At 38.7% G+C, this 26,210-nt stretch overlaps 1 protein-coding gene across 1 annotated transcript in view; it reads left to right on the top strand.

The window, feature by feature from the left end:
• The first annotated feature begins 373 nt into the window (after window positions 1-373).
• Window positions 374-26,210, top strand: part of LOC139744453 (lateral signaling target protein 2 homolog) — a 35,502-nt gene continuing 9,665 nt past the window's right edge. The window contains exons 1-5 of the mRNA XM_071654889.1: window positions 374-469; window positions 4,466-4,619; window positions 18,123-18,247; window positions 19,186-19,335; window positions 21,227-21,369. Of these exons, the coding sequence (XP_071510990.1) occupies window positions 434-469; window positions 4,466-4,619; window positions 18,123-18,247; window positions 19,186-19,335; window positions 21,227-21,369 (608 nt within the window). The 5' untranslated portion in view covers window positions 374-433. The remainder of the gene's footprint in view (window positions 470-4,465; window positions 4,620-18,122; window positions 18,248-19,185; window positions 19,336-21,226; window positions 21,370-26,210) is intronic.

Below are 26,210 nucleotides of genomic sequence, written 5' to 3'. Positions count from 1 at the left end.
AGACGAATACAGTGTATACGTATTACCAATTACGGCGGCGTTGGATTTTTAATGAAAACACCGGTGTATTCGTGAAATCGGTAGTACGAGTCGCCGACGCCCGACACTCTAAACGAGAGATTTCGCCATATGCCCTGCATGTTTAAAACCTTAGGCTGTTAGACTCAATCATCGATAAACTAGTGCATCTCATTGTGTTACTCACAGCTCTCTGCGTTACTTGACCGACGTAAAATCTGCTAGCTGTTGATGGTGTTGGCTTCTCTACTATAATCTTGTTGGACTCGCCTAAACAACGACTCGAGCTCGGACATCCGCCGTGGCCCGTGGGATTGCTCGTGCACCAACCGTCTCGCTCGAGCTCGCGTCGTGTCTGCCCGCCTGCTGCACAGTAGAATAACCTTTCAGTATTTGTGGATGTAATGTTGGCAGGATGTTAGCCTTTAGAAAATGGTTCTATAAACCCAAGGTAAGTTAGTAATACAACACACTTCGAGTTGTGTTAGACCTAACGTTACTGATACGGAGAAATGATTTACGGTTTTCGGATGCACTAACTAACTTGTAACATATTTCTGTACAGAAAACTTAAAAAAAAATTAAGTTTAAATTTTACTTGTGACAAGTTGTGTTGTGTAACATTTGCCATTGTGAGTTAAAATTTGCTAGTTGTCAAGATCATGTCCTACGAAATCAGTGAAATGTAATTTGATCCAAAGGTTCAGGAGAATATCAAATATATTTTAGCAGCGGCAGAACACAAATGTGTTACTTTGGTATACCATACTTACTCTTTTTTCATATCATCAAGTGTGTGGGACATTGTATCCTAAGTGGAAAATTCCTTAAAAGCATTTCCTTCTACAGCCTGATGGACTTAAAAACTACAATATGTCACAATGTTTTTCTCGTGAAGGGGCAATTATTCATTATTTGATCAGTGATTAAAACAACCAAGGGTGACTCAGTCTGTAAGTTTTAGGAAGCATCATTATCTGTTTGCAAGGGTTTAAACAGTGATAAGTTGTTAAAATTGGGCCTTCTCTAGGCTGTCCACAGTACATAATATACACAGTTCTTCCTAATGCCCTGGAATTTGTTCCTAACTACAAACAACTCAGTATTAAAGAGAAAGAACATGTCATTGTATTTCATTGATTGTCCAGAACTGAAATTTGCCCCCAGTGCTCTTTAAACCCATGTTAATGTAAGAACATAGTTGCAGGTGTTTTCCTGTTCCTTTTTTGGTTTTTCCAATTTTAAGTTATTCGTCTTTATTTTTTGTGCTATATGTGCATAACAAGCACGCAAACACTATGGAATGTGATAGATATCAAGAACTACATTATGTTGCATTGTACCAGACATTGAAAGAGAGCTCATAATATGCTTTCTTCATTCTGAGGTAAGAGAGAATGCTATAATAATGTTTCAGCAGAAGCATCAATTCTTTTAATGGTAGAATGAGGGTCACAAATGTTTGTACAATGTACTATGTGTGTACTATTTTGAATCGCAAAGTATGCTACAATGTAAAAACTGCTCAGCAACAGATGATTTTAACTAGCATGTATTGGCACATCATCAACATTTTGACAAAAGTAATCAAATTAAATGTGTAATTCCAAAAATGAACCCAAAATAATTCTTAAATAATGCATCTTTCATTTTTGTGCTAAATTCAAAGCAGTTCAACATTTTTCTGATGTCTTTCAAAGATTGAAGAAGAGTTGTTTTTGTTGAAAATTCAAAAATTAAAAGCATTGCTTACACTAGTACAGTGTAATCAGCTTGTAGGCCTACTATTTACCCCTATCCCAAAATGCCTGTAAAAGGTACAAATGTATCAAATCATGGCTCTTGTCCCGGATTGATATAGGCCTACAAGAAAAATGCAGTTGTAGCACACATCCCAATTACAAAATGATATAGATAACAACAAACATGTTGAAACTATATTTCCATGATAACTGATTTTGTTAAATTAGTTCAGTTGTAATGAAATGTATCTGAAGAAACCAATCACAGGAATATTTTGCACTTCCAGGATGATAATGTGATTGGAGCTCTCATAGGCATCAGCTAATTGGGCCCTTAGCTCCTATACATGTAGAATGAAGATAAATGTACCAAGAACCAAAATGAAAAGAATAAAAAACAAATGGTCAATATCCATGTACTGGTACCAGGACATGTGCATAGCACACAGTTAGCACAGTCTACAAGGATTATGTACTTCCTGAATAATGGTGAACAGTAATGCACCTGATAATATGCATCTGAAAAGGTACCGGTATTCACTAACATTTGCAGCATGTGAACTATCAGAAGCAATTGTGATAGTCCCACAATCTCTTCACTCTATTGCATTTGTTGATGAAACATGTAATATAGTGGGAGGAAGGACATAGTTGAGAAACACTGCATTGTGTGACATCATGATGGGCTACTATGGTACAATGTAATACGGGGAATCCCATTATGGAGTTGGATTTGAAGAGAACCAGTCAGAGACCTAAACCAAGGAGGCGCATGTACAAAACCTCCTTGGAGTCCTTGAATATTAAAACAGAATGTGTATGCACACACACACACACACAATTTTAAACAACACTTGTATGCAGGGTCCATACACATTTGTTGTGTATTTTGCTGTTGAGTGACTGAAGGTCTGACTGATGGTTTATGCTGCTTCCTGTCATTTTGCCAGTCTCTGCCAATTTCCTTGTTTTGGTCCGTAAAACTCCATGGTGTGAGTACACGTGATACATGCAAATGATGCAATATTGGCTTTTCTGTGTGTTATACTTCTATTTCAGTAGTCTGTGTAACATGTTTCCAAGGTAGAATGAGGTCATTCTGGCATGGACTTCCTGATAGTAGGATTACAAGTTTATCTTGTTTACTTTTTGATGATTCTGTTGACATTAGCATGAGTATCAGTATTCGACACATAAGAACTGCATCCAGACAAACTGATCGACAAATGTTAGTGCTGACCTGGCAACAAAGCATAGCACCAAATACACATAATTTTCATTTGACTCTATTGGGTCCACATACAAATTGTATTTGCTGTTGCTGAATACAAGTTACAATTCACAGAAATTTCGAGTACTTTTGGGGGGTTATGTCACTTTAATATCTTTTTTTGTTGTTGAGTAGACAACAAATAAACAAGTTTTGGTGCTGTTCAGGACAGTGAGGTGGCTCATTGGCAGGGTATCTACCTCTAAATCAAATTGCACGAGTTCGGGGGCTGATTCAAGTCCCAGTGTGTGAGATGCTCACAACCCACACTCCCTGCTAATGTCCAGCTTCATTCATTCATTGCGAAGAGCAGGTTGTATTACCCAATGAAATGGTCCACCCCAAGTATAGACAGCTAGGCCCAATGGAAAACCCACTAGTGCAGCTGAATGTACAACTGTACATGGACTATCCAGATGGAAAATGAACACAAACAAACCCTGTCCCTTGTTTTAGATGCCATTATAGATATTGGTAGTGCAGCATTATTGTGATTTGTGGGAATTTGAATGAAATATTGAAAGTAGCAGCTATGCTCTAAAGCCTTGGATAGAGGTGCCAATATTGCCATGGGCGACTTTAATTTCTGCTGAAATCAAGACACAACCATGAAGTTCTTGCATCATACTGTTTTCATTCAAGGGACTAGAATGAGGATGGCTGTAAATTAAGTGATACACCAGCCAGTGAAAGACCTCCTAATTGTACTCCCAATGGCTAATAGAGTGAAAGTGACTTTGATATCACTGCTGAAATGATAAACACTACGTGATACCCAATGAGGTCAGGAGCTATGTGTATCAACAATTTTCCTTCCGGAGCTGTTATCGGATGCAATGCATCTCCATTGGGATTTATTGGACAACCAGTCTTCTACCAGCCCACCACAAATCCATTCACGTAAAATATTTAGATAGGAACCAGATATAACACTTTGATATCTTACAAAGAGATACTGACAGATCAGCTGTAACAGCAAAATCTAACATTGCTAAGTGCAAACTCAGTGTACAACTGCTGGGGTCTGATGCACATGCATCTTGAGAATGTACCACAAAGTAATGCAAAACACCATACAGTGTGCACTTTACAGAAATTTCAAAAGGCAAGAAAACACGAAGGCACACCTAAGTACGGTAGCATGTACATATGGCTTGCCCGTGTCTTGTATTTAGTAAGTCTTTGATTACCTGGTAATAAATGTACAAACTATTGTACATGTAGGCACTAGGACATTATTAAAGAGAACATTGTCAATCTTACGCTAGCCTCATCGCAGGAAAATGTTTTTAAAAAGTTTCTAGAATTTGAAAAGTATTTTGATAAAAGTTGCTTAAATTACCTCTGGTCTCATTCCAAACACACTTTTCTTGGATATGAGTTATAAAATCTCATTGATATTCAAAATGTTCATTTTAATTCTGTCTTTAAACAGAGAAATGATAGCCAGCTTCTAGCTCAGTTCTACTATGCAGACGATGACCTCAACACTGTGTCACATGAACTGGACAGTTTCGATGGCCGCCAAGACCCTGATCGTTGCACACTGTTAGTCAACCAGCTGCGAATATGTCAAGACAGAGTGCTAGGTGAGTATTTATTGTACTTAGACTGTCTGTCTTGCTGCTTTGGGTCTTCTTTAACTCTTTATGTGCCATGGTGTAAACCCGCTGTGTGCCACATTATTCTGAGACAGTAAACGTACACAACTGTAGTCATACTTTGGGAAAACGTTCTCTTTTTCAAATCTGCATTTTTATAGGCTTTTTTAACGTATTCTGGACATGTAATGACTGAAGTTGTAGAGAAAATACCAAGCTTTACTTTGATGTAAATTATACGACAAATCTATGATTGTTTTTCTTTCAGATGACCAGTAGTTACGTTGTTGTAGAAGCATGACTTTTGCACACAAAATAATAATAGAAACTTAGAATCCACTCGCCAATCCAGTAGGGAACACCGCGATAGGCGTGATATTGAATCACCACATAAAATGCAAGCTTAATGTGACAGGAATGGAATCACGAGAAATGCTTTCATTGTTCTGTGACATTTAGCGATTTATCGATCGGTTTGGGTGGGTTTGTACGTTTGAGCAGAATATATGGGAACTGTATTGTCAACTGAGTGGGGCATGTGAACATGGCGCATAAAGAGTTTGAGGGAAATTCCATCCAGATATTGTTTCGCTTTGTATGAAAAGAGTAAATTCAGCGAAGTAAATCAGTGAACATTTGGGAAAACAGTCAAACACATAAAAAAAATTGTGAATTGTAAAAGTTTAGAGAGTAAGGCATATTAGCAACTTTGTGGGATGTACAATGTAGATGTGAAGCAACTATCCATTTGTTTTGTACATAAAATTTGGCTAATTTCATTTTTATAAAATATTTAGGCACATACATAACTTTTCCACTGTGGAGGGCATGCAAAATCTGTTTCACTCTTATATTGTGCTGAGGATGGGTGTGAAGAAAATTGTTCTCAGGAGAAATATGAAAATTGATTAATTTTTTTGTGCAAACCAAGTGGAGGGCTGCTTGACACCTACGTCAAAGAGAGATACCAACTTGTCATTAAAGTACTCTCTAAACCACACTTTATAATTTGTTTTGGTGTATCTGATTTTCCCCAAAATTTTCACTGATCTATTCCTCTTATTTTTCTATACAAAGCAACATAATTTCAGGATGGTAATCAATGGTATATACTGTGTTGTAGAGGTCTGCAGTTATTGTATCAAAGTTGCAATAAATGCAGTCATGGAGGCTGGCTGCATGGAGGTATGTACTTTTATGTGCCAAGGGTCAACTGTACTGTACACACATCGTATATTTTATGAGGATTTTATTTCCACACGTTTTGCAAGTCCTCTCTGTGTATTTTGTGTTCTTCTCAGATCACTTTGTACATGCATGTTCTCAGTTCAGTGAGACTGGCATAGTCTTTCACTATTAAAGCTTTCAGTAACGTGAGTGACAAGCATTGGTCATACATGCTTACCTGGCAATGGGAATTTAATTGTACATACTGAAGCCCTTCCTAAAGATAATGTAAGTCCTGCCCTCGCACTTGTACAATGTATACACTTGATCTGAATAAAAGACAAAGTAACCAATATGTTACCAGGAACCCATGCTCTAGGTCAGTAGTGCAAGATGTGTTTTAACAGCATACATAAAGTGTACATGTATGTACCTTTTCCGCCCACACGTCTTGTGCGCTCGTTGAGTGATTGGATTGGGTCTCGGAGTCTCTGTTACTAGTATCTTATTGGCTAATTGTCAAAGAGTATATTGTGTACGTATACAAATGTGTGTGTGAGTGTGAGTGTGTGTGTTTATTTTTGTATAATGTCGTATGTGCACATGTGACAGCAATAGGAAAGTAAACTTTCAAATTGCCAAATAACTGCTATCTGCAGGAAACAGATGGACATGCAAACTTACCAGTGAGCGGAGGTGAACATTCTTGTTGTCATGGAAACAGGCAGAGACCCATAAAATACCAGTATATGGGTCGGCAATATCACTCCGACACGTGGCACAAAGTTCATGTGTATGCCAGTGAAGGCACTCATGACAGGCATTCGACTACATAAATAAATCAACCATAGCTTGACTTGATACATACTGGTACCATTTTTATGACTTTGCAAAATCGCTCATGGAATCCTTCCAATACCATCATATGGGTGATGATTGCAGTAGAACCATTAGTAGGTTTGTCTGCAAAATAATAGTCGTTCCTCTTCTCCCTCTCTCTGGTATCTGTCTCTCTCTGCTCTTGGTATAAGGATTTGTTTTGTTTGGTATTTTCTTGCTTTTTCAGAAGATCATGCCTTCTTACAGTGTGTACATCAAAACTGGGAAAATATGATTTTTTTCAATTTTATAAATCAGTTAATATGGGAGCTTTTTAGTGCATTCTCATGAGCAGTGTTTCTTGGTGCTCATCTGAGTAAGTTGCGATTCCTATACCTTGTTTGTTGTTGTTTTTTTTCTTTATCTTATGTTATAAACCCGAGTCCAAGCCAGTTTACATTGTCATACATTGTTTATTCATTACCGGTAGACAAGTTCAGGTGAGCATCCTTGTTGTCATGGAATCTTTTAATCTCAGGCTGTGTGTACTCCCATTTTAACGCATGTTTAGTTGACAGCAAGTTGATATACTATGTTCAAATCGTAGGATGTGCTACATACAACATTCATTGTATAAGCCACAGTGCTAAATTACAGGTACACACTTTTATACATTATAGATATGTACAAATTGTATGTAGTAATCTGTAATATTTTCATGTGTGTTTCTGTGCATTTTGTTTTTATCAATTTAACAGTCATATAATGTACAGTGTCCAAAATTTTATACACACCTCAAGAGAATGATAAAGCCACAAGAAGGTGCAAATAAGAACTACATTGTAGATTTCAGTACAGGTAGATAATTGTTTGTGCACACGACTCATGCAATAAATGTAAAATGAAATGAACAGTGTAATGCAAGGGTTGTCGGCTGTGACCTTAATATCAAACCAAGCACCCAGTATTACGGTACTATGGGAAATATTTTGTGTAGTTATTGTTGCCGAACAGATGTACACTACATGTATGTGTACATGTAGGGTTTTTGTCATTTCGCTGGTATCTCACCAGTCATACAAATTTATTCGTAAGTTATTGTAAAACCAGGAATATTTGCATGCATTTTAATTCTGTTGATTTTGCAAGAGGCAAGATTTGCAAAAGTTCTTGTCTACACTGTTGCAGTGAATGCCAGTGATGATTTGCGAAAATATCATGCCACAAAAAAGGCTGTTGGCTCCAATTTGCAAAAATTTAATGTAGGAAACATATCTTGATTTACAGTAGGCCCAGATTTGTAGTAAAATAGTCTCCTGCACAGTTGTGTTTTTTAATTCATTCTGAAATGTACCCTTTGCCACACCACCTTTGACCCCCACCTCCTTGAAAGTTTGGTTCATACATGTCATCAGCTGACACCCCCTCCCCCCCCCCAAAAAAAAGGGCAATGTCTTTTCCATACCATTACGAGTGATCATGACAGACAATGGCCTTGCCTCTCCCAAGCCCTTGTTTCCCGATTTAATCCATGGTTTGTACAATCCGCACCCTGCTGGATTTTTCTGCTACTTTCACTTAGAATTTGTAATCAGAGTAAACAGCGTAGCATCCGTTTGCCCCTCTTTTCAGACTAAACTTAGAGCTGTAATCTTCTCGAAGTTAAGCATGGTAATACGTTGGGGGCTTGCCTGCCTGGAAAGGGAAGGAATACAGGTACTTGTAATTCATTTGCCACGTGTCGGGCATTCCGAGAGATGAGAACTGATACACTGTCGAGTGCTCCATGTTATTCTACCATGGGTATGCTATGTGCCTGTGTTCATCATCATGGCACAACTGTGTAATAGTGTATGTGCACCCAGACAAGAAGTCAGCATGTAGCAGGAGAAAGCGTACAATGAGTGCCCCACGACACCATATGTATTATATGTAGCACTATGCTGTCATGAAGCATGCACACTGTACAAATGGGGTTTCTGCTTCCACTGGAATGTCGTACCTTTTCATTTCAAAAAAAAAAAGGGGGGGGATGAAGAGAGCCCTCATCATTCCACACTCATGAATGAGGTTTATTAGCAGAGTGATGCATTGTATATTATGGACATGTTGAAAAATTGAGCTCTCGAGACAGCTTCATACGCATACAACATTGCACAGTGCACATGTCATGCATCTGAGCATCTACGCTGTATGTAGTCATATTGCATACAGTTGTATACGTGCAACCTGATTAGCAGCTTCAGGCATTTTGAGCTGTTCTGCCTCAGTGCTGTGCCATTGGAAACTGAATAAAATAAGTGAAACCTTCATCGAACAAAGCACAGTGTTTGATTTTATACCACACTTTTTTTATGTTCAAACCTTCGAGTGTTGAGAGCACTTCTATTCCTCTCATGCAAGCTCTCCACAGTTTGTTGCTGTTTTATTTTTGTTGCTTTCTTGTAGTACATGTATTCCAATTTGTACTGTTCAAATCCCATAATTATACTCTAGAGCAGTTTGACTGCCACAGGCAGTTGACTGGGATCCCTTCTCAATCAGTATATTCTACCACAATAGTAAGTGTGGCCTCCACCTTCACATCAAGTACGTTTACAGAGCTCTGTACATAAAGTTTCTTGATCTTGTCCATTTCCCTTGAGGATTTACCTTTAACTCTTTACATGCTAGACATATTGCTGCTCTATGGGATTTATGTGTATTTTATAAGGCAAAATTGCAACTTTGGCAAGCTAAGAGTAATCTCTTTAACTCTTTGCATGCCACATTCTCATTTCAGACTCAATCGACAGCTTGCCAAGTCCACATACAGTATGCAGCTTTGCACAACCTTGCACAAACTTATCAGTAAATCGCAATATGCTGTGGTACATGAAAAGTGTCATAGCCGTAGCTTTGTCATAAAATGTACATCACAGCAGAGTGTGCTATTTTCTCTAGATGTCTTTGCCGTACTGCATTTCTAGCAGAAATCCGTAGAAAAAGTTACGTGGCTTTGAAAAACAGTGTTCTCCAAAAGCGCTCATGCCATGTGCTTCCAGATTAATGTAGCACCATGGCACACAAAGACTTTGCAATATATAAAGGAAATATCTTCCAATTTCTATCTTTTCATCATTCCAATGATATTATAATTGGACTTTGCAACTAGAGTTTATGGTCTAAATATTTACATTTCTCACTAAATTTCAGTGGTCTTTATTCATAACCTTCAACTTCATTCATCCTTGTCATCTTTCTATCTATGTACAAAATGATGCCACTAGTCCACAGTCCTGTGGTTGTAGCTGGAGTTAATGTTTGAATGATGATACAGATCTGTTTGTGGTTAAAAGAAAATAATGTTTGATCTTGACCATTGGCCTTTTCACCACTCTCACTCCATTCAAAGATATTTTAAGTTCTGTCCTTCCCTTTTAATACTGTAATATAGTACCAGTGGACACTTCTGGCTAGAGACATTTATTAACCTTGGATTTGGCCCCAAATCCGATGCATACAACCATACAAAATGCATGCAGTGTATGTGTACCTCATACATTGTATCAAGTACAAATCATGAAAAATTCAAGAAACATTTTTTTTTTTTTTAAATCTGAAGAGTAAAGAATGAATGGACAAATGAATACAAACCCTTGGGGCTATTAAAGGGATTTAAAAAAACCCAACTTACTGGTACAATGTAGTTTTTGATCAGTTTTAGATTAAGCTTTACATACATGTAAGCAGAATTTCAATATAACATGTATTCAGATATACTCTATTTTAGTATTCATTTCACAGAGGCAGGAGGTTTTTTCAAACCCTCCACACAATAGAAATTTGACAATTACCATTTTAACCGATCTTTTTCACAACTGCAAACTTACACAGTCATGTGTGATAGTAAGGCTCTGTCATGAACCTCTCTGTGATTTCCATACAAGATACAGGTGTGAGTGAGAAAATACCTACAGTGATCACATGATAAATCTCTTTGACTTCTGTCATCTATTGCACTCTTTGCCACATGCTTTGACATCATGAGGTGCACACATGTGTAACAAGTGTTTACATAGTCCCTATTCCGTATGCACGAAGACTGGTCTAAATTTGATTGCGTGAGTACTTTTCCATGAAAAGATTGGACTCCTGTCCAAACTTTGGGGGGTGGTGTATAAAAATTGCTGGGTCTTGAAAAAACAGGGAAAGTAACCGCAGACACTCTACCAAAAAGTGAAAAAACAAAAAACAGAAAAGAGCAAAGTAAGACAAACAAGAAGAGTTTGAAATCGGAAGCAATAAACTACTCAGCTTCCATTTGGCCAGGCTGGATTGCTGGGAATGTGAGTGAAATGAAAGGCCCTTGTCAGGAAATACTCTCTCTCTTGCCAGCAAACTTTGATCATGGCACCGGTGCGTGAACACATCTACAGGAGGACCACAACCAGGGGCTGAAGAAAAATTACTGGGGAAGTATTTTAGCATGCAAGGCAGCACTCTTGTTGCAGGTCACCAAGAAGATACTGCCTGGGATAATTCTTCTGAATATGATTATAGAGCTCACTTTTGTTTCGTTTTTTTCTTATTCACAAAGTCGTAAGAAATTTTGGTGGTCATGTTTTTGAAATAGATGATTGTACAGTCAAACCTGTCTAAGCGGCCTTGCAAGGGAGACAAAAAAGTGGCCATTATGGACAGGTGGCCGCTATACAGTACTGTAGACAGGTTCTTTAACATGCTTTTTCACTTGGAGGAAATTGTTTTTAGTGGTTGTATACGGCAGGTAGCCACTATAGACAGGGTTTTGCTAAGACAGGTTTGACTGTACTATAAGCCCCACGTGCAATGTAGTACAACTACAATGTATAACAAACACTTTGAAAAAAAAAAATTATAATTTTTTTTTTTCCCCAGAGAAAATACTCTGTTCGTGCACTGTATGAGCATACCATTGATGGTTGTAATCGGTGGTAATCGATGCCTTTCATTTGCTTACCCAGGAGAATCCAGATTGGTATCAAAATGTGATATTGATTTAACTAAATTTATAGAGATAGGAAAGCCAACCCGCTTGCTTATGTGCAAGATGTTATACAGCTATGCATTGCAGAAGATTGAACATTTATTTCCTAATAATATACTACTGTATATACCCGGTATGATAATAATCATCATTATGAATACTATTATTATTCACCATCTTTATGAGACGCAGCATTGTCCTCATTCTTTTGAGTTGCCAGGGCTTTTTCGAAATTGATATTACAAAAATATTACCAACTCTTCAGGGACTTGAAGGTAATACACTGATACCTATGTACACATGTATATTAGTGCCAACATCAGTGTTCAGTTGTCATTATTGTCATTAAATGAATGCAGTCTTCATCACAAAGTTTAACTGCCAAGCATGTTTATAGTCCCTTGTCCCATCAAATGCTGTATTACCTACATGTAATACAAAGAGAGAGAGAGAAAAAAAAAATGTTTTTTAAAGTTTAGTGAAAATCAAATTTCTCTTTGGACTATGTCGGGGCCTCAAGGAAGAGGAATGAACAAAATTGTCTTGAACAAGACTATGTGTGATTGCCCGCTGACAGCTAACACAGGTTGTAGTCAATGAAAGTGAGGACGTCAATGAAAGTGAGGACAGACTGTGAGAAAGGTGTGGAGTAGATGTCAAAGAATCTGGTGACAGCTTGCCCAGCTACAGTAGCAGCCAGTCAATCAGTCAGGACGTATCATAGGAAGGAGGTCCAGGCTTCCTGGAAGGATTTGGACTACGTGACTGATCCAGCAGACACTCGCTGTGGCAATGATTTGTCCTGTCAGGAAGAGGGACACCAGGCTTGTTCAGAAAGATTGCCCCTGTCCGGTTAGTTAGGTCAGAGTGGTCCAGTGGGCCTGATGGTCAGGGCCCCTCCAGCCAGATCCAGCGGGGTCTAGTCCAGCTGTCTGAATCCTCAAGAGGCCCATCTGGTCCAGAAAAAAAACCCCAATTGGTTTCACCTCCTTTAAACCTGTGACTACCACCTTTTCCATATTACAGTCACTTGACTTTGATTTAACACTGATTTAGTAGTTGCCAGTGTACTGACATTCTATGAAGCAGCTGATTTTTTTTTTCTTTTTATGGCACAAAGTTATCAGAGTATAATGTATAAACCAGTGTGACATGGTTGGTTGAACAACAGAATTAGTCTCTGTAAGCAACAACAAATTTCATGGCAGAGAAGTGCTGCAGTCTTCTCTTGTACAGTCCTTCTAAATTTGTGCCAAGTTTAAAGGCATCCTCCATGATACATCATGTGTCATAGATTGTCATTTTACGAAATTGTACCAAACACATATTCAATATGACCGGTCACCCCCACCCCCTTAAAATCATTTTCATGACAGCAATACACAAATGTCTGGATTTTTACTCCATGATGTATCCCCAGTCTGTGAAGGAGAACTCAGGAGGACACAGAAGTAATCAGTCTCGATCTTCATATAATGATCCATTGAGGGTGCATTCAGGAGATACGGTTTCCATGGTGATGATTGAGTCACAGTTCATCAATCTTTCTGAAGATCTGGCTGTTTCATGGTGATAAGGAGACCATGAAGGACAGGAAAAAAGTTGAGCTGTCTACCATTTGGTTCTGTCGACCTGTCCAGAAGAGTCATATAGAATAAAGGACTAGTTCTCAGAGATTCTAACTGTTTTTTTTTTGCAGTATTTTGTACTGTCATTGTTGTTGTTTTTTTTTACCAAAAATACAGCAGGTTTCATGAAAAATACTGTTTTCCAAATGATACTATCAGTACACATGTCTACTGCAGGAAAGATGAAAATACTGTTTCCTCCAAAAATCTGGTTTTTTTCAGCTCTCAGAATACAGTGCTATTTATTACTACCTATTATTTGTAGTTCTTGTCGGAAAAATTCCCTTTTTACTTGGACAATAAAAGTTGTCTAAGGTAGTTACCTTGATATTACCCCAACAAACCTTCCATTAGAACACGATTGTGGTAAGATTCCTTTGATACGCTCAACCTGCATGCACAACATTGCAGACAGAGAATGTTTGATATGCCAGGCGTCGATCACGTGCTTGGATTGTAACCACTGCTCTTTATGTAGTCGAGATCAGTGATTGTAACCACGTTTTGTTTACTAACACCATTTGCGTACCTAGATGTTCACAAACTAGAACAATAGGCGGTGGTGGGCGGTGGGCAGGGTAGTCGCATCAGTGGACACACCCCTTTTGTGGAAACCTACCTGGAGAATGTTTTGGTACCCTTACTCTCTCTCCTGCAGTTTTATTGCCAGAGGCAAGGAATTTTGTTCTCCACACGTTGTCCTGACTAAAAGTTGTCTGGTTTAAGGTCTGTTAGAAACAGGGCTTTAGGCTAATGATAGTAATTAGGGCCATTCTCATTGCAGGTGAAAACTCGCGATATTAGAAAAATCGCGAAGTTACAGTGAAAGTTGCCTAGCAACTCTCACTAAACCATCGCCCGAAAAATCGCAAGATGGAGTGCGATTTTTCTAACTTCGAGCGAAACTTCGCAAGGAGTTTTGCAATGAGAACGCACGCAGCAGAAATATTGCGATATTACTCACGTGACTTCAGTATCCGCTTGACCCCAAACAAAGGCCGAGCGCACGATTGGAGTAAAATGGGCATGCTCAGTACGTCATGAAAGATCGCGATTGTTGGCACCGGAGCTAACATCGCGATGTTTACCTGCCAATGTGGACACAAAGGTAAAACATCGCGAGTTTTCATATCGCGATTTTTTGCAATGAGAATGGCCCTATTGATGGCTATTCTTTTATTATCTGCATCATTGATGTAAGTGTATGACATCTTTTTTTAACAAGATGTATGATTCTGTGTTTACTTCATACTAAGTACCAGTACTGTGTTTTTTGCTGATAGAGACTGAAGTGCAGTTTTATACATTTCATTGAATAATTTGACTTCCTCTATCATGTATAACTTGTGGTGAATAGCACCCTTAATACATTGCTAATAATTGTTAGGAATATACGTTGTAGTTAACCACTATTATTATGGTACATGTATGTCGTTCTGATACATGACAGTTTAATCGTGACAGGTGGGGGGGGGGGTACAGCATAAAGAGACATAGGCCTACTTTGCTTATCTTGGAAGAGGTCCAGTGAGAAAGTTGTGACTGTTTGGAATAGGAAAAGACACAACGGTGTTTGTGATGAGATAAGATTGGATGGAAATTGCAGAATGAGTGCAACTCGATTTTGACAGGATGTGCCGTCACCCTTGCAGACAGTGTGGAGCTGAGATTAGGAATCAAATCGAAACCTCAGTATGCTGAATGGCGTGGAAGGGGGGGGGGGGGGTGGGGGGGAGTAGTCATCTTCAACCTCCTGTGGATATCACAGACTTTCACTGATGATGTAAATTGTAGCAGTTGTTGGAATTTTTTACATATTGATATGTTTGATGAGTGCAGGCCAAAAACAGTGTTGTAAAGCTTCTGAGAGTATTGAATCAGTCTACTCATAAACTATTCGCCATAATGAAATCGCAGTGCTTAGATATTCGTCACTTGAGCTAGCTGAACAGTTTTGTGATCTTGAAAAAGCGAGTACGGGGTATGAATCCAGCATTTTAAATCAGGAATTACGTATACATCTTTGGCACCTTCTGTTACATACTGGGTGCTTGGTAAGCTGTGACTTTCATTGGATGGCCGGTTTCTTCTGTCATCTATCTTTCATACATATTATAAAGTAAATATTTTGCAGTGCCTATGATATATAGAAAAAAGAATGACACCCTCCCCCCCCCCCCCGATCTCCATTTTTCCTTTTAATCCATGAATGCAAAATCAACAGGAGGACTATAAATCTTTGTGCAATTGCACCCACTAGTTTTTTTCTTCTTCTGCCCCCATTTGGAATCCAGAGGTGAAGACTATTGACTTTAGAATGGTTGCATCGGCAGTACCTGGAACAGTTAAAGAGCTCTACATCGTCATTGGTGCAATTGGTGTTACTGCCTTCTGGGCATGTGTTCATTTTCATCGTTGCGAGAAGTGCTGTTTTCTAGCTGCTGATTGTGATGCCGCCACACTGGAACTCACGGGGCTGCACTCTGCTTTGCCCAACTGATCATATTGTCGTCCCATCCCTCATGCTATTCTCTGTTATTTGCTTTAACCACAGAGGTGGGACCCACCTCCCTGCTCTGACAGTCAGGTGATTCCACTACACAGTTTTCTTTTTCTCATTCTCCAGTTGCAGTGTCAGTGTGTGATATAAAAGGCCCAATAGGAGCAGCGATGAATGAAAATAATCCTCCTTTACTCAGAAATTGTGACAATTGAGCTCTGTCTCTTTGCAAGACATGCATAATATGACTGTGTGTGGGTGTATGATTTTTCCTTTTCATTTCCTTTGGTAGAGAACAACAAAGCAAGTATTAAAACACCAACAAAGTGCTCAACCAAATCAAGGACAGAAAAAAGTGTGAAGTGATTGCGACTCTCTGACATTTGGTGCAGCAACGAAGTGTACACAGAGTATTATATTTTGGTAATTTATAGAATGATAAATATTTATCAGTACCGTACTTGTTGAGAGTGTGTACTTCTGTGGATTTGTGTGTGTGTGTGTGTGCGCGCGCTTTTTTCCTCTCTCTCTCCCTCTCTGACTCTTTGCATATTTGCCTTGCCAGTGATTGTTAAGTGATAGAAAAACAGTTTTTTAAAACTTTTTTTGTAATGTGAATTGTCTTTCTTCTTCTTGCAGCCAACCTTGAAACATTGTAGTACTGTATACGCCATATATTTCGCCAGTCTACTTTTTCGCGAATCGGGAATCTTTGACAATATTGCGAGTGGTTAAATTTCGCGATCGTGGAGTCCTGTACTGAACGGAGAAATGTACACGTGTACGTCACATCCACATCGGGGTCAGAGTCAATATTTTCATGTGTCTTTAATTTCGCGAATAGCACCTGACTCGGGAAATTTGTGAAAATAAAAACCTTGCGAAATATTCGACGTATACAGTATAATGTCTTCTAATTGATCATCATTGTCACACTGGTTTACACTAGAGTGTGTGGGAGTAATACCTAACATACTGAAGGCTTCATACATGTATTGAAGAATTGCTCCATGTTATACATATATCAAGCATATGAACAAGACATCAAATACATGTACAGAAAATAAGATTTGTCGGGGTCAGTACCTACATGTACACATAGGGTCAGATCTTGGCAATGAAGTTGCTGCTACAGACCCTTGCTGTGATTTATCATGAACAGTTGTGTGTGTAAAATTATTTTTTTTTGCTTGGACGATGGACTCAGGAGATTGGACTAAAAAATCACTGTTATCTGGTTGCAGGGCTATTGAAAGTATGATATCAGAGCTGCTACTTCTCCCTAGTTTCACAGGATGCCATGGTGCACCGTTTGACTGGTAATTCTGAAAAACTTAGTTTACATAATAAACAAAAATTTATTGCAGACAAACTAGGTTTTATAGAATTATTGGACAAATGGCATGCCATGAGAGGCTCCATGAAAATTTAACTTTCCTCTCTCCATATACTGACTTGAGAATATACTGTACGAGCTGAAATTTTCGCGTACAGATATTTTCGCGAATTGCTACTTGGTGGACGTTATCGCGTGTTGTTAATTTCACGGTTGCGAGGGTTTAACTTAGTTATTCGTGCGTTGTTATATTCACGGTTCAAAGGCGATTCGCAAAATTCGCGAAAATAAAACCACCGCAAAAATTTAAGCTCATACAGTAAAAGTTTCCTTGATTTTAATAGGCAACGTTTGAGCCAGTTGAGATGCATGTAACACAATTATCTCTCTGGTTGTTCTTTTGAATCTCTGTGAATTTTATGATGGTTCAAATGTTCTGCAGCAACACCCAGATCAATAGCCATGCTACAAACTGTATACCATTATCAAGTACTCACTTACTGTACTTTACTTTACTTTTACTTTCCTGGAACGATGGTGTAGGACAGAACCTCTTTATTGATCAATGTTATCAAGTTATCTTTTGCTGCTCTCCTTCCATTAAAGTCATGAAGAAAGAGATCTCAAAGTGGTATTATCCTGAAACTGTGAACATACACATTTAACAGAGAAGGGTGTAGAAAGCTGCTGGAGACCAAGAACCTAATGTACAGGTAATTATTCATAGTCAAATGCAACAACTCTCCAGTGTTCGTCTAGCCTATTCTTTAAGGCGTTCACAGAACATGTGATGCTGAGACCACGTCTTCTGGAAGAGATTTCCACATATATCAACCACTCTTAGCAAAAAAGTACTTCCTCACATTCAATCTAGCATACCGTTTTCAAGGTGCTTGTTCTGAAATAAATGGTTGATTTGCCTCAAGAGATTTGTTTGGAAGATGAAGTAGATGACTTTGAATGCACTTCAACATGATGATATGATACTTAAGATTTATTTTTCCCCCTATTCTTGTTCCGGCTGTTACACCAGCAATCATAGAGCAGCTCCTGAATGAAGCCATTCCTGAGCACCGAGCCAGCCGAGACTTCAGGGCAAAGTTTCCTGATGACGTACTTCAAGACAGCCTTGCCGGACAGCTTTGGTTTGGCGCAGAGGTAAGATTTCACTCCCAAACAAGCCAGCAATGCTTGAAAGTCTGTTTGATAACCGAAATACATGTATTTGAAAAGCTCATAAGAGCAAGTCAGTCTGAGTAAAGAGAATCTTGTTATGCCTCTGCCACGAAGTGTCGCCAGAGGCATTTTTTTTTTTTCATCTAAAATGAAGTCATGCCATTAAAGCATTCATTTTACGGATATGACACTTGGAGGCCAAGAGGTACACTGTATTTTGTCATCATCTGATCCTAGATCACTATATTTCAAAGAAAAAAAATGTAGCGATAAAAGTATATTTATAGAAGTTTATGAATGCCTGAAGGCTGTTTATGGTCCTTGGCTACCAGACAAGCAAGATTAAACATTCCACAGTCTGTAAATGTGTTTATTGCTTGTATACTTTCAGTTGACATTTTGTGGATTGGTTCTCATTTTGTGGATTGGTTGACAAAAGGCCAAGAATTCATTGATCTGAGACTGAACATTATTGTAAAAGAGAAACCAGCTCAGTGGGTATCAAAGATAATGATAATATTTTTTTCTCGAAGTGTATCTCTCATGTATGGTTGTTTCTGTGTTCAGAGTTGCTCATAAGTTGTTTCAAATGATAATTAGATGCTTGTTGGAGTTGCATGATAAGTCAATGCACTACAGTGCCTGTACAGTGTCGGGGCGATTGTTAATGGCCCGTTAACGATCGCCCCGACACTGTACAGGCATGCTAACCTGGAAACATTGAACTGCACATTTCTTGAATATGAGACCATTCTGAAGCAAATAATTTTCACACAACAATATATACAATGTACTCTTAAATGAATCCCACAAGGATTGGAACAATCATCCCCCAGCATTCCCACTGATTCCCACTGATCAGTTACTAGCCATCCCCTTGAATAAGCTCATTGAAATCCACCCCTTGCTTTTCCGTACAGTGTTTGGCAGCAGGTTCCACTATCATGAATCGAGAGATCGAGAGCGCTGCGCTCCGTCCTCTGGCACGCTGTCTGACCAGAAGTCTGGACACACTACGAACAATTCTCCGAGAGCAGAGCTACAAAAACATCAGCACGTACCCTCCCAAGGTGACTTCATATGAGCCCATAGTGACTCTATTCAAAGTGGAATATTGTGTCAGACCATTCTGTAAATGGCATTATATCAGTACACATTAATATTCCGGTTTTCATTAGCTTGTCAACTACCAGTACTTGTTTACCCTAACTGCTCATGGTGGAATCTTATTCTTATGTGCAATCTCTTGGGGAGAAAAAAAAATGGTAAAAGTCAAATTTTCTTGACAGACTGACTGCAAATGTCAGGAGGTATTCAACTTTTCACAATATAGTAATGTATTGGTTCATATTTTAGAATTAGTCATTAATGGACAAGTTCACCTTCATAGACCTGTGGATTGAATGAATGCGGCAATATTAATAGAACACAACAGTGAGAGTTTTAGGAAAATTGGACAATCCGTTTAAAAGTTATGAATTTTTGAAGTTTCTGCTCAGTCACTGCTGGATGAGAAGACTACTACAGCTTGTAATGTCATGTGTGTACAACGATATAAAGAAAATTCAACATATTTGCACTTTTCTCGCATAATAAATGAACACTTAACTTCCCTCTTTCAGAAGGCAAGGGGGAATAATATTACCCTTAATATGCGTCAGTGACAAGTCGAGGAAATATGCACTTTTTTCAACAAGTAAAATTTTGTGAAATTCTCTTTTTATTTTCCTTATAGCATTGTATGCATGTGACATCATACACTTTATTAGTCTTCTCATCCAGCTGTGACTGTGCAGATACTTAAAAAATTCATAACTTTTGAATGGGTTGTCCCATTTCCCCCAAACTTCAACTGATGTGATCTACTAATATTGCAGCATTCACTCAACCCACATGTATATGAAGGTGAACTTGTCCTTTAAGATTCTTATTTTCTTTTCTTTTTTCAATGGGACGGGACGGATAATTGCCCTAAAAGGCTTTCCTATGAGCGAGATGATGGCTACTATCCAGAAACTTTGAAGTAAACTTTGCTGATTACTTTGTGTCAGTCACTATGACAATTGCAGAGTCATTTATTTTCTGTGTTTTACACCAACCAATACAGACTGGGCCAAGCTGGTTTGAATTCGTAACACATTGTTGTAGGTTGCTTGAAGTGCTGTGTACTTCATGCCAATTGATATTCCCTTGAGCTGTTCTTGAAGATCCTGAATTCTTTGTTCCTTGAAGTAATGATATGTCTCAAGGAAGGTCATAGTGATAAAGATGAATCATTGGCAAACCTCAGATGTGATGTTAGTTACCTTGAAATGTCTAACATTTTATCATTCCATTAGATATGGCAGCCTGTTCACCTTCTCCTTTACTTTGTTGAAACTTAATTTGAGATGTTTATGAGATCTCTTTGAGAGAAGATATGCTCACCAATTTTATACATCAATCTTTAGGTGTATAGCAGAAAACAAGAATTCCATTGAGCAATAAACAAACGGAATTCTAAAAGCACTTTCTCCAACTCTGTGTGCCACATTCGCACACCCAGCTCAGTCGATGGCTTGCCAACTTCACATATTTCGCTCAACCACGCACAAACCAGTCATTATGCCACAGTACACTGAAAGCATCATGCGCAGTTCAATTCCTCATACGTATTTATTTTCAAAGCAAAGCTTTTAATACTATATTCCCCTCAACTTTGCTGAACTACATTTCTAGCATAAGCACATCTGTTAAAAAACACATACATGGTTCGGAAAAAACCCCAGAATGTTTTCCAAAAGCGCTCCTGCATTGTGGTCTCAGAATAATGTGGCACACAGGGGGTTTACACTGGCACCCAGGGGGCTTACACCTTGGCACATGGGGGTTCACACATTGACACACAGGGGGTTTACACTATGGCACACAAAGAGTTAGTGAAAGTGGTTTGCTCCTTTGTCTTAATCCATCACTGCCCAGGTCAAAGATGCCCTGAAGAAGTTTGACCACGTCTTTGCGGAATTCGAGCTGAGCTATGTCAGCGCCATGGTGCCTGTCAAGTTGGCACACGAGTACGACACCATGCAGGATGTCATCGTCCTGTTTTGTGAAACCATCAACAGGTGAGATCATACAGCACGATCACCCTGTTTCCTCTTCTACTATACAGTACCTAGAAGTGCAGAGAACGTGAGTGAACAAAGTTCAGCATCATGGTCTCCAGTCTCGGAAATTGCAGCAGTAGCTTTTTGCCAAACAAAGGCGCAAGTATATATTTCAGAATGTTGTCGGTTGTGAAGTAAAAAGAAAGTTGTCAAGTCCAAAATATAGCTCTCTTGAATAACTGGCAGCCCTTCTGTGTATAGTTCCTTCGACGCCCACAAATAGATGCACTTTTCTGTAGCATTGATTTGGAAAGTTCTAATTCAGATGCAAATTTTGCATTCGCTTTTCTTTTCTTAAGAATTAACTAAATGTCTCTCCCCCGCCCCATGCCTTTCCTTCTTTTTCTGAAACAAAACAAAACAAAAAACTGAACTGAATAAGTTTCTAGACAGTCATTGATAATCAATGCTGTTTCCTTCTGTGATCTGAACACACATATAAAGTCCAGATATTGATGTTGGTAGATGAAAATATTGATAAAAGAAATCAAGATAAATCTGTAATACACAAGACTTCTAGTGGCGGGAATATGATATGTATTTGATTCACAGAAAGCTGCGCTGAAATGTGGTGTAAACCAGAACTATTGTCAGCAAGTAACAAGACCCATAACAATGAATGAATCATGTCTGAACCAACATCAGAACTTGCCCATAGATTTAATTGTGGTTTGATGAGAATCTCTGCTGCTCTGTATGGAAGCCGCCTTCTCGTTTGCTTGGCCATTATGCAGAGTCCACATACATACAAGAGTTCGTGGAATCCCGGAGTATATTCTAACTTGAGGATTTTATGGATCAGCATTTCCTTGGTTGTGCAGGAAGCTGAGGATAGGTTTGACTTGTTATTAAAATGTTAAAGTCACCAAATATGGATATTCTGGTTTTGGTGTCATCAAAAGCTCCAGCCTCTTATGATTGCTCCCACTCAACTTCTAGGAACCTGCCCCAGAGATGGCAAGAAAGCCAGTCACTAGATAACTGCGGTGTAAAGAAAATCAGTTTTAAAGTTGATGTGCAGCGTAGAGTCTATGAAAATGTATGTCTAAACCTGTAGACTAATTCAGCGCTCTGTGGTAACATGCTTCATGAAAATGTTACTTTTCGAAACAGTCTGATGCACTGTAAGATATGGATACTAGGTAATAAAGATATGAAAAATTAGATTTTACAATATCAAAATTATCTTCTTCTTTTTTTTTTCAGGCAAATCACGGTGTTATGCAGTTATTGCAGCTTTAATGTCTGACTTTATAACCGTAATTGAGATGATGGGTCACAGCTAGATACAGCTGTGTTAGAAAGGACATTGCACCCAAGCTTCCGTTTTTATGGCCAATTTCTGAGAAATCATGTGATTTCACTACACATGTACATGCAGATTGTACCCTTTTCCCCTCTTTTCATTTGCTGTTGTTGTTTTAAGGTTTGAGACAGAAAAGGCTGTGGATTTAGATATTGCTATTTTGCTAGTCCGTATCTCTGTGGTACCGCATGTATCTATTTTTTTTTTTACTTTCTTTTGATAAGCAGCTTGTAGGCTGAAATAACAAGTCCTCCAAAACTTGATTTGCGGTCAGTTTGCATGATAGTGGTTGCCATTAGCTGACTAATTGGGTCGAGGAGGAGATTCGATTGATTTGTTTTTCTTCCATTCTGTGCCATGTGACATATGACATGGGAGGCAGTCAAAGTAGTGACTAGCACCGTTCATTTCCATGTGTGACTGTACCAGGTCAGGCTGTATCGTGTTGTCCTTGGCCAGAATCTAAACCAGAAATGTGGTAGGATGGGTTATTGACCCACGTACCAATCAACAAGGTCTGCATGGTGTAGACTATTCTCGCACTCTTTTTTTTTTTTCTCTCTCTCTCTCTCTGTACCAGACACCAGGGAGAAAATTGATTCCAAATAGCTCCACCATATGCGGCAGCTACAGTCAATATGCACAGGGTAGACTTCTGGAGCATATGTCATTCACATTTTCTTGCTTGTGCCACAAGTTATTATTCGCTGAACGTTTCCTGTCATGATGGAGTTGCGTGCAAAAAATAAGTTAGAGCAAACTTTTTGCAATATAAAGTCACCCAGTTGTGAATATGATGTCACAGGAAGCTCCAAAAATATCAAATTTGAATTTAACAGGCAATCATTGATTGTTGTTCAAAATAGACCAAGCAAGAAGTGATGTGATTTTTTTCATTTCATGTTTTCTACATGATAAGTGTGGTGGGTTTTGTTTTTTTTCTTGTTCTGTTAGGCAGATATTTTGGAAATAGAAATCAAGAGACTGCTGTGATGTAGAATCATTAAGTGACTGACTGATTTATTGAAAGGAATGTATGCAGCTTGCTGCATTACATATCATAGGTGTTTATGATTGATATTCTTAAAGTTTGGATGCCTATAGGTGTCACCCATTAACCCTAACTAGGCCGGGCTATTTAGGTACATGTAGTTGATAGAGCCAGGGGGGGGCCTCCCAGGCCCCCCCTCCAGATCTCGGCCGTCGACTGCGCGATCGCGACGAAAATTGGCACACACATTGCCTATGATGTAATCTAAAATACCATGAAGTTATTTTTTCAAAAAAATCATCATTTATGGTAAATTATGCTAATTTATGCATGATGATGCATAAAATCAGACTATTTGGTATAAATCACAAAATAAAGCTCAAAACAGGCACATTTTTTGTGTAGATATTCTTTTTAGTGTCCTTAGCAAATGTAATAAAAAAATTGTGATATCAGAAAAAATTCTTATGTATTTTATTGTTTTTTGGAATTTCTTATGTATTTCTTTGTTTTTTCGACTTTATGTTTTTCATTGTTTTTTCGATGAAATTCGTCCGTGACATCGCTCCGAACAAGAAAATATGTTATTCATTGATTTCAATCAATAAAACACCATAATAATCATGCTTTTATGAAATTTGCCTGCAAGCACAGTTTGCATTGAAATTGTACACGAATTAACGTTTTTGAGCAATTTTTGGTCTGACATGCATGTACATATTTATGCGTAACTTCGGAACCGCGCACCCGGGCGTCGCAAATTTGGTGTTAAAAGATGCGGGAGACTGGAAAGAAAAAAGTCATGAAATGTCGCGGCGATAGCTTTTTGCGATTGCGATACATCGCGCGGAACGTCGAGGCCCCCCCCCCGGCCTAGTTAGGGTTAAAACACATTTAAGTACAGGGGCTGATTCATCTTTCAGACAGTGCTAAGGCTCCCACAGCTCAGAATGAGGAATACATTGTACTACATCTGGTTATTCAAGTTGCAATTTCCTCCAGGAGTCCAAACAGCCCAAGATAAAAATATTTTTTATGTCAAATTGGTTCCGCTATCAAAAGTGCTCTTGGAAATTTTCAACTCTTTCCTTCCTGTCTACATCGTGCTTCCCAACATCAGGTGGTTTCAAAGCTACTTCCCTAATTCTCCTTACAAGAGAACCGTAGAGCTCATTTTCGGAGAAAGTGATGGAAACTAATAAACCTTTATAGGTGACAAAGAAAATTAGGATTACCCAAGGTATGAATGTTTCTTTCTCAAACTGTCAGGCAAAGTGGTCACCAATAGAAATTTGTTAATGTATTCATCTGAGTCGTTTTGTCAGTGTGGCTAATGTGATGTTAGTGGGAGTTATATTGACTACCATTGTGAACCTAGGAAAGGATACTTGCTGCATCCTGACTGGAAATGGCAAGTGTTGATTTGCCTGTATGTGAGTTCATGATAGCCGATAGACAAGGGTAGACCAAGTCACGTCAGAGCAGACAATAGACCAATGACACATGTCACATGGACATCTGCTGTTGCTTTTCATTCCTCTAGTCTTGTAATCAATTATCGTGGCTGTGGTATGCTACCGGCCGATCAGCAATCACAGGGGTGCCATGAGATCAACATGACACCCCCACCACCCACCCCCGCACGCACGCACACACACACACACACACACACACACACACACTCACACACACACAGACACACAGTCACAAATACCATTCACCTTGTACTGACTTTGTTTTGCCAGGGAAGTGATTCTGTGGTTAGAGCACTTGAACAGTGAACTATCAGCTGTAGAGTAGAACATAGCGTTCCATCAGGTGATGAATGGCTGTAGCAATTCCACAGTGGCACCAGTCATCTGTTGAGAAACATCAACGTTCGCAGATTGTATTGTTCTGATGGTCTTGTTGTTGTATCGCAGATATGGCTAAGCCACTATATACGAGATCACAAAAAAGAAAGACTTCTAAGTCACAAACAGTCACTCCCAAACAACATGACATACTTTGAGCTCTTTCCCCCTTCCCTTGTTACATGGTCAATTTCTATTTCCTGATTTATATTTTACAAAAATAACTTGGCCAGAAATGTAGTTATTTGATATGTACACCCATATTAAAAAACAAACAAACAAAGTTTTCAGGTGAAAACTCTGAAATTTGTATGACTATTATCCTTGGATATGTGCCAAAAATGCCAACTGCAATATTTTTAGTGGTAAATTGCAATGAATACCTGTTTAACCAGACTGAATGATAAAGTAGTTCAACATCATCTATTAGCCATTCTTTCCACCATATTGTCAATATGGAGTAAGTAGTACACTTTTGGGTTTACCGCAATTTTAAGTTCTGATTAATCGCCCAACTTATTATACACATATAATAAGAGACAACCCCTGCCACACACACACACACACATTTCTTTCCTATTCGCAGTTACAATCTACTGTAAATCTGTCAATATGAACTAATGTCATCATATATCTGTAAAAAAATACA

This window comes from Diadema antillarum, unplaced genomic scaffold (genome assembly GCF_040938485.1).
Source record: "Diadema antillarum isolate AM-2024a unplaced genomic scaffold, OU_Dant_1.0 seq00001176_RagTag, whole genome shotgun sequence".
NCBI classification, from domain to species: Eukaryota; Metazoa; Echinodermata; class Echinoidea; order Diadematoida; family Diadematidae; genus Diadema; species Diadema antillarum.
This window is presented reverse-complemented; position numbering and strand designations above follow the sequence as displayed.